The sequence below is a fragment of the Cydia fagiglandana genome, chromosome 2, assembly GCF_963556715.1.
Source record: "Cydia fagiglandana chromosome 2, ilCydFagi1.1, whole genome shotgun sequence".
NCBI classification, from domain to species: Eukaryota; Metazoa; Arthropoda; class Insecta; order Lepidoptera; family Tortricidae; genus Cydia; species Cydia fagiglandana.
In genome coordinates this window covers 9,924,462-9,934,308 of record NC_085933.1, presented here as the reverse complement: position 1 = coordinate 9,934,308, position 9,847 = coordinate 9,924,462, and the positions used below count along the sequence as shown (strand labels likewise).

Here is a 9,847-nt window from a genome sequence, read left to right as displayed (position 1 = left end):
TTTGTTCGATCCGATCGACAGAAAAAATTTTGACTTAAAAGTTTTGTAATATTTTTTTAGTTTTGTTGCGCGGTAAATCACAATTTTATAATTTCTAAAGCTAAAACGGGAAAGCACTATACGAGCAAGCAGGAAAGAGCGTGCGGTCTCGTGCGATTTCGTGTCATTGCCGCGAATCGTTGAGTTAGCAAATCGACGCGGCGCAAAACTGCCAAACCGATCCAAGTATACCGCCAAATCAATCGCTTTAAGCCCATGCGAAATTGAACCTTACAGCATAAACAATAAGTTTCATTTTACTTTACCTGTAGATACCAAGTTTCGACTCGACTCAATAATGGCGGCAATGTGCATGGCAACATTTTTCTTCGTGGTTTGAAATCGATTTGCGTACATTTTAATCCTCAATATGTCAAATGAAAGTGACGCATCAACAAATATGAAAGGATGCGTTTAGAGTGGGTGAACGTATCTTAAGTCGATTTACGGAACACTCACGTCGATTTAGTCGACTTCAGACCTAAATCGGTTTGAACCGATTTGTGAAGTCGAATCGTAACATCGCTAACTGAGACTGTCATCGGTGTCATTAGGAATAGCAGCATGTATTTCCAGGTTGTTTATTTTAAAAATTGTGATATTAAGTGAGCCAAGTGACTACGATAATAGACGATGTGTTATTAATTACCAATAGATACAACCTCAAATATGGCAGAACAATCCAGTAGTCGAATATTTACCGGTTCGAAAGTCCTAGGTTATGTTAGTACACATGTGCCCTTCGTTGCTAGATTTATCAAGAGGCGCGGTGAAACGCTACTTTGCACAAGTGTTGGAAAGTGGTTCCATACATATGGATGTAATAAATTCCGTCTACTAAGTATCAGCGGCCAACACCCGGGCCCAATCACTTGTATGAGCGGGGACAATTTTCATGTTTATTCTGCGAGTAACAACAATGTTTATGCATGGAGACGAGGCTGTGAACTCAAACATGTGTACAAAGGCCACAATGCGCCGATTCTATTAATGCTCCCGTTCGGTATACATCTAATAACAATTGACAAACAGAATCACCTGAAAGTGTTTGATATAAAAGAAGAGTCTATTTATCTAGAACTGAGATTTGAAAAGGATTTCACAATATCCACCATTTGCCATCCTCCCACATATTTGAACAAGATCCTGCTTGGCAGTAAGCAAGGGCCTTTGCAATTGTGGAACCTGCGTACTTCAAAGCTCGTCTACACATTCAAAGGATGGAAGGCGCGCGTGGTGGTGTTAGAGCCCGCGCCGGCGGTTGATGTTGTGGCAATCGGACTGTCAAACAGGAAAATCATCCTGCATAACTTACGTCTAGACCAGACAGTTATGGATTTCATTCATGACTGGGGAGCTGTTGCAACTCTATCCTTCAGAATGGATGGAGTGCCTGTCATGGTGACAGGAAGTACACTAGGTCACATTGTGGTGTGGGATCTCGAGGAGAGGAGGGTAATGTCAACAGTAACGTCTGGCCACTCGAAGATGGTGGCAGGCATGCAGTGCTTAATGTCTGAACCGTTGATGGTAACAAACTCTGCTGATAATTCACTGAAGTTGTGGATCTTTGACATGCCTGATGGTGGAGCTAGGCTCCTAAGAGTAAGGTATGTTGATAATTCAATAAATATATCATCAAACCACAATATGGCTTAAAAACCGAGTTTTTAATGGCTTAAAGTCTTAAAGTTGATAATTATTGTTTAGGAAATATTGGATTTTTTATTTCAGAAGCATAGGAAACATTAATACTGTGTAATATCACTATATTTTAACAAAATAGACAGTTTGACTTACAGAGTCAAACTGAGAGTTTGAGTTTGAGTTTTAGTTTGACAGTTTGAGTTTATGGTTTCATAAGGTAGGTAAATATTTTTTTTAATATAATTTCAATTTTCATTATATTGAATGTTACAGAGCTGGCCATTCACACCCACCTAACCTGGTCTGGCACTGTGAGCCCACTGGTGAGAACTTGCTAGCAGCCGGCAATGACAGCTCACTCCACATCATGAACACAGTCACAGAGACCTTCAACAAGAACATGGGCAAGGCCACATTTAATAGAAAGGCAACCAAGAATAAGAGTAAGTATTAACAAAGTAGTTTTCTGGTGTGAATAGTTTTTGTTGTTTAAATGATTTCCTGCACCACTTCCACAAAGAAAATTACTAATTAAGTAATATGTGGTCCATTCTGTAAGTTTCTGGATTCTGATATATGAGACAACTTATTTTTTCTAAGTGGCTAATTCCAGGAATTTTCAGTATGCCCTAACAGATTTAATAGGTAATACAAAAAATTACAAATCTTGCAGACACCTTGACAGGTCATCACATACTTATAAAAAAATATTTTGGTGTATTCCCATGTGTCCCTGCAGGGCATTCATATAAATTATTCGCATCTGTCCCAACCTCATGTATGATAGCGGTCACATAGGGATAAGACAAATGAGAATACACCAGAATTGCACAGAAAATGATAATATAAAAAGATGTTTTGCCACTAAATGGAAAGTTCTACTGATTGCACAGGCCATAGTTTTAAACCTAAAAAAGTTAAGTTTTTGTTTGTTTTCATTTTAGAAAGACTACAGACAGATACCAAGATCATGCCACCCATAGTAAAACTCAGCTCATGTATGCAAAGAGACAAGCAATGGGACAGTATAGCAACCCTCCACCGCGGCAAAAGTGTGGTCACCACCTGGTCATACAATAAAATGAGAATGGGTGAATACAAACTATGGCTTCCAGATAGACCAAGAGGAGTGGTAGCCACTTGTCTCACTGTGACACAGTGTGGTAATTTTGTCATCATTGGTAAGAATATTATTTATTTAGAATCTATACTTGGTGATTGTAAGTATTGTAACTAAACATTTCAGGTGTATAACATATATTCTAGATGACACCAATTAAACCTTAACTATATAATCATTTTATTCTATTTTCAAATGTATGCATTTCTAATAAATTTATTAATTTTCAGGATATGACAATGGTCAGGTTCACAAGTTTAACATGCAATCCGGTATTCACCGAGGACATTATGGCGAGGTTTTAGACAAAAAAATAGCACACAATGGTGCCCTTAGGGGAGTGGAGACAGACCTGTGCAACCAGAGGGTAATCACTGCAGGCGCGGATGAGAAACTCAAGTTCTGGCATTTTAAATCAAGTGAGTCATTTTAACTATTTATAGGCGTAAACTTGTGATAACAAAGGAACAATCGAAAAAAAAAAGAAACAGGATTAAAAAAAAGGATAGAGTGCTTAGGGCATACTGTATATTCCTGGACCGGCCACTTAGAAAAAATAAGTCGTCTCATATATCAGTATCCAGAAAATTTCAGATTAAATTTAGTTTCGGTCTCCATTTATGAGAATACAAACAAGCCCTATATTATATCTACAAAATCAAAACTTTAAGTTTAAGGAAGTAATAAATAGACTATAATAAAAAAAACTATTCCTCGTACAGTAATAACCAATAACTAAAAGAACAGTAATAATTAAGAATTAAAATCGTTTGTAGTTTGTGTATTGTGGGAGTAAAGTTATTATTTATTTAATCAAATTAAAATGGGTGTTCATTTTAAATACATACTCAAATCTATACTAAAAGGTTTTCATTTTTAGCAAATACACCATACCATGTAATGCAGCTGGAGGAATCCGTCAGTTTCACAAAGTGCCACAGAGAAAGTGCCCTTCTGGCACTGGCCAATGAGGACTTCACAATCATCCTTGTGGACATAGATACTATGAATATTGTCAGGCGATTTGAGGGACACAGGGGTAAAATCAATGACATCGGATTTGATTCTCAGAGCAGGTAAGCAAACCAAATTGATGGTATATTGTGAAATTTTTAACCTTATAAAAACAAGTAAGTATATTTACAGTTTGATTTACAAGCATATTATTATTTTTATAGATTTGGTTGTTCTTCATACTTTCTAGTATCAACTAGAAAGTATGAATAATCAGCCTTTTTAAAGAGCATGAAGGCAATAATAATTGAATTATATACAAAAATCGTATGGAATTATCCTTATAAAGTGTGTGCCAATAATTAGCTGTGCATTAAACTTAAAACACCTATCGAATGTACCCATACCTAACAATGTATCATTGTAACCGCTGTTGGCAGACCTATTAAATGAAATAAAATAAAATAAAAATAAAGTATGGTCCATGAAAAGGTATCCGTTTTCATTGCTTTTGAGTGTTAACAGAACGATTGCTGGGCATAACTTAAAAGAACTGTACTGTCAGTCAAAACTAGTATTTAACCCAAAGATTCACTAGAATTACGTACTACATATTTGTCTTCTTTCCGTAGGTGGCTGTTCAGTGCGTCAATGGACTGCACGCTGTGTACTTGGGACATACCCAGTGGTCATTTAGTGGACATATTTTCAGTAAGTATATTCTATTTATTAGTTCCTTTATTCTATTAGGGTCTTAGGTTAAGATTTTACAATGTGAGTATAAAAGTAAAATATAAAAACACTTACAAAACATTACAAAAATATATAAACACATTATAAAAAACCTAACCTAGCTAGGGTGCCGCCGGCAGCGGGGCAGGGTCCAAGCTGGTGGTCAGGGCCGCAGAGTGAGGAATCGATCGACGCACTATACGCGCCGTGTCCAAAATTACCGCCTTCTGCATCTGACCCTTGATCCAACCACCCAGCGAGAGTCTCTCTAGGTTTTGGTCGAGACTCTTCGCTATGAGACCGTTCGCTGACACGACTATAGGAACAATGATATTGTTATCATTTGACCAAATGGCGGTATGATTAATACATAAATTTTAACCCCCTTATCCATAAAACTTTACAGGCCTGATTTAGTTAAATTATGTTTTATCCCTTTCTTACAAATACATACGTCAAAATTACAGATAAAGACAAACGATTATTATCTAATTGAGGTTTGTAGCGCGTTTATAAATAAGGGGGTATTATGATCTCTTGATGAGATGATTCTGTATTTTCTGTCCAACGTTTACTGATAGTCTACTAGCTTTTGCCCGCGACTTCGTCTGCGTGGAATCAGTAACAGCAGCTAGTGTAAGCATAGCGCCTGAATAAAGTGTAATAGCACTAATAGCAATCATTCAATTTGAGCATTAGTTTCAATCAGTGATCAGGCAATTCATTAACTCTCTCAATTCCATCCCCCCTTTTCACTCTCTTTAGGACTCCCGACATAAAAACTATCCTATGTTCTTCCCCGTTACTCAAAATATCTCTATGCTAAATTTCAAATAAATCGGTTCAGCGGTTTAAGCGTGAAGAGGTAACAGACAGACAGACAAGACGTAAGAATTGTAATGTACTTTAATACTGTTCCTTTATACCTCAAAGTTTTCTAACTCTCAGATTAAGAATATTTTTTGAAGATTTTTCAGTGAAAGATATTACTTCATCTTTTATATAATATAGGTACATATTGTACCACTAAAGCTAAAGCTAATACATAATAATGGAAGGGCGGTGTCTCTTGACACAAGTATCTCGATACTTAAAAAGAGACACCCACTAGCACGCTGTAAAACTGTTTGGTTTAATGAATAAAATATATATTATTTTATTAAGTACGGATTCAGTGCCGTAACATTACGTTACTAACACAGACGATGTTGTATCGTAGTTGGAGCAGCCAGTCACATGCCTGAGCATGTCGCCCACCGGCGACTACTTGGCGACTACGCACGTGGGTCAGCTGGGCGTGGTCCTGTGGGCGAACAGGCTGCTGTACGAGAAGGTCTTCCTCAAGCCCATCGACAGGGCAAACATGGAAGTGCTTAAGATCAGTGAGTGTTTTTACAAGCTTTTATTTACTTTCACTTGAATTGTCTGTAATCAAATCTTGAAAGTTAAATTTGATCCATTTCCCGGTTTCCGATTGAGCTAAAATTTTGCATACATACGTAAGTCGGTGACAATGCAATATTATGGTGTCATCGAGCTGATCTGATGATGGAGACCAGAGGTGGCCATAGGAACTTTGTGATAAAACAACGAAACCTAATTTTGTTTGGGGTTTTTAGAATTGTCTCGATGAGTATTAATTGCATGTGGAAAGAAAAGTACAGTCAGCGGTAAAAGCTTGTACCAAAAATGAAATTTTTGCCAAAACTTATTGTTACTATTGTTTTTGGTTAAATGATGTTTGTTGTAGAAATTGAAAGCGTTCTTCTGATTTACAATAACAGTTTTGTGTTGAGGAGAAAGTTTAAAGAACTAGACGAGCCGCAATTTGTAGGTACTTCTTAATAACCACAAGAGGCTCGCAAACTGTAGTTTGTCAACCCATGGTATAGTATAGAACAAGAGAAATTATATTTTATTACCTATACATATCTCGCTATCGTAGTATCTCGCTTTACCCTGTCATACATTAGAGCAAGAAACTGATTTCACATGAATACCGTGAATTGATATCAAAAGATACATTACACATATATTTTGCTCTTGTAATTTTATTTATCTTAGGATAACTTGACGATTTATGCTTGATTGTTAACCAGAAGTTTGTAGTTATTAAAATAAAACTTGTATTACAGAGCTACCCTCTACAGTACCTGAGAAACCTAGCATAGAGGATATAGGCACAATCGATATCGGAGATGAGGCAGAATACATGTCACCTTCGCAAATCAGCAGCGAGCTTATCACGCTGTCTAGCCAGCCGACTTCCAAATGGCTCAATCTGCTACATTTGGACGTTGTCAAGAAAAGAAACAAGCCTAAAACGCCTTTGACGGTCCCCAAATCTGCGCCGTTCTTCCTGCCCACAGTCGCTAGTCTCGACTTACAATTCGACTTAGAAAGTGAAAAGGACAATAAAGAAACCAAGCTATTAATACCCGAGTCTCTCTCGACTCTGAGCGTGTTTGCTAAGAAGTTAGTGGAGTGCAAAAGTGAAGAGAACTTCGAGAAGTGCATAGAGAAGTTGAAGTCGCTTTCGCCGGCCGCCATCGATTCCGAAGTTTCGTGTATGTCGCCGGACGCGGGAGGTACTGTCGAGGTTTTGAAACAGTTTCTGGCCATGTTGAATGTTATGTTGAGAAGTAACAGAGACTTCGAGCTGGCGCAGTCGTATTTAAGTTTGTTCTTGAAATCGCACACGAAAACGATTGCGCAAACTGAGGAGCTACGTGTTGCATTGCGCGAAGTGGAGGAAGCGGCGACTCAAGCGTGGGCTCGGCTGCAAAACAATTTGCTCTACAATATTTGTGTAGTAAAGGCCTTAAAAGATATGTAATAATGAATATAAAACTTTGTGCACCTTTTTATTCGTCATCCAAGATCTCTACCAATAAGTACCTGTTAGTAGTTTTATTAGGTAATTAGTCGCTTATGCAATTAGTTATGCAATTGCAGCGGGCCAATACCTACGACCATAGATCTCTATGCCTATTATGGGTATGTCACAATTAACATGCTATCAGCTACGACGTAGCGTTACGCGCGTAGCCTACAGTGAATGAGCGGAGAAATCCGATATTTACCAGGCCAATTCGTACGTACGTACACTGACATCAGAATGATATCTAAATGACGCCACGCCATTTAGTTATCGTGCATCTTGCTCACGTCAATACATGTACGAGTGAAAGGCCCGTCGTCGTGCGACTATCTTTAGATATAATTTTGATGTCACAATATAAGTTTTAATTGGTCCCATTTTTAAGCAGGTAGCTTGTTAATTAAGGATGGTATTCCATCTGTCCAATATCTTGGTCCAATGTCATTGCGTCTCACTCTCCCATTAAGCAAACTGTGAGACAAAATACACAGTAGAAAAATAAATTGGACAGATGGAATACCACCCTAAACTGTTAGTTGCAATGAACAAATTGACTTACGTCCACTCGTTTCCCTGCTGCGCGCCTTTTGCTTCTGTGTAAAGGAGTGCCTTTCCTTTGGCAGCATAGCAGGCAGCACGGCACGCTGGACGCTTCTAAATATTCCCTTTGTGCTCAATCATGCTTCAAGCCGTTCGCGAAGGCGTGCAACCAATAGGGCGTTCAATAAACCAGACGTCACGTCCGACGGCTAGAGCTGTCCCGTTGTCCTAATAGGGGATAGGATTGACAAGTACTTTTTAAGACCCCAGTACATAATGGGCCATCGCCGGCCACTCCATGGGACGCATTTATGCGTTAGAGGGAGTAAGTGATATTGCTATCTCATTCTACTGCATGGCTGCGTCCCTTGGAATGGCCGGCGATGGGCCATTGTGTACTGGGGCCTTTAAAGTTACTTTTTATCGCGAAAAGATATCTCTTTCTCGCTCTCACTTGTGGGTGCGTTGCACCAAGGTCGCGGTGCGAAGCGGTAGGTACGGCTACTAGAAATGTCAGAAGCCTACTTCAGAATGTTGTTTGTTTACCTACTCAGACCAATCCGGGCGATTTTCTGTGCTTGTTTAAAATTGTACCTATAGTTCGGTTTTTTTAGCATTAGAAAGAACTTGCAAGAAGGTAAGCGATCTTGACATGTCTTTTAATTGAAAAACGCTTTTTAAAAATCAGTAACTATACTTGGTCAAGCAGACCTTGTCAGTAGAAAAAGGCGGCAAATTTGAAAAATGTAGGCGCGAGGGGATAGCGTCTCATAGAAAATTTGAATTTCGCGCCTTTTTCTACTGACAAGGTTTGCTTGACCATCTATATTACTTATGAAAGCAGAAGAATATAAATGATCGTATTAGATTCATAATTGTTACATAAGTATTTGCCGTAACTTATTTTTAAAATCCCGTTTTTAATTAAAAGACACTTCAAGATTGTTTACCTTATTTCCAATGCTAACGAACTATTAGCCTTCGCGCCGTCATTAAAACTTCAGAATTTTTATATTCTACATATACACATATCATAAACAACATGATGCATTAAAAAACCGCAAATTACGGCCAGCATAAAGAACAAAACCTACTAGAATTGGCTGCCTAACTTGTTATAGGTATGTAGTTGTTACTAGAGACCTGCCTCGGCTTCGTACGGGTAAACTTCAACTCCTAATCTTTCTATTGATAGATGAGTTTATCACGAACATAGAGAATAATGAATATACAGTTAACATACAAATGATAAACCTAACTTCTTTAAATAAATTAAGAAAGATGAAGGGGCTGCGTTGCGTCTACCTAATAAACGATTTTTTGTAATATAAATTTAGATTATCAAATCTCTATTCCAATACGTACCTACTTAATTAATTATGTCACAAATTAATTAACATTTTTATGAAACAGGTTTTGTCGATGATGTTGGAGTTCTAAAAATATTTTCAGAAATACGCCACCCTTGAGACACTTCCACCTTCTGGGTAGGTACAGTTTGATAATATTCCTGCCGACTATCCGAATTCACTTGTAAAGGAAAATGTATAAACAAAAAAGATTAAAAAAATACTTAATTGCTAAAAAGTACATTTCTTCAAGTTTATTTTCTGTCCGTTGATGTGAGAAAAATTACTAACAACATGCAACATGGATTGTAATATCATTGGTATAATATTTTACTCTATTAATTAACAATATTAAGTTTTAGACATTTCAAAACTTTAAATTGTACTTACCCAAAATACACGTTTTTCTCACACTTTGACACTATCTTCAAGGAGCGATAAATGCCGCTAAATGAGAAAAGAACTGGCATGTTACATTGCACACTTGCACAGAATAAATAATAGTACTAGGTACAGAAAACTCACTATCTAATAAAACGCGTCTGTCACGATCAGCACAGATATGGCCGCTATAGTTCGTTTTTT

General features: G+C 37.7%; 1 protein-coding gene across 1 annotated transcript; it reads left to right on the top strand.

The window, feature by feature from the left end:
• The first annotated feature begins 583 nt into the window (after positions 1-583).
• LOC134675605 (WD repeat-containing protein 36) lies at positions 584-7,331 on the top strand. Its single transcript, XM_063533931.1, has 8 exons — positions 584-1,649; positions 1,960-2,129; positions 2,631-2,867; positions 3,037-3,225; positions 3,687-3,882; positions 4,393-4,471; positions 5,712-5,874; positions 6,628-7,331. The coding sequence occupies exons 1-8, from the start codon at positions 709-711 to the stop codon at positions 7,326-7,328; spliced, it is 2,676 nt and encodes an 891-aa protein (XP_063390001.1). The 5' UTR covers positions 584-708; the 3' UTR covers positions 7,329-7,331.
• Positions 7,332-9,847: the final 2,516 nt, after the last annotated feature.

Excerpts from the sequence above, each read along its gene's own strand:
- LOC134675605 (XM_063533931.1), top strand. The coding sequence starts at position 709 with ATGGCAGAACAATCCAGTAGTCGAATATTTACCGGTTCGAAAGTCCTA. Across the intron at positions 2,868-3,036 it reads TGGTAATTTTGTCATCATTG|GATATGACAATGGTCAGGTT; the intron begins GTAAGAATATTA and ends ATTAATTTTCAG. Across the intron at positions 4,472-5,711 it reads ATTTAGTGGACATATTTTCA|TTGGAGCAGCCAGTCACATG; the intron begins GTAAGTATATTC and ends GTTGTATCGTAG.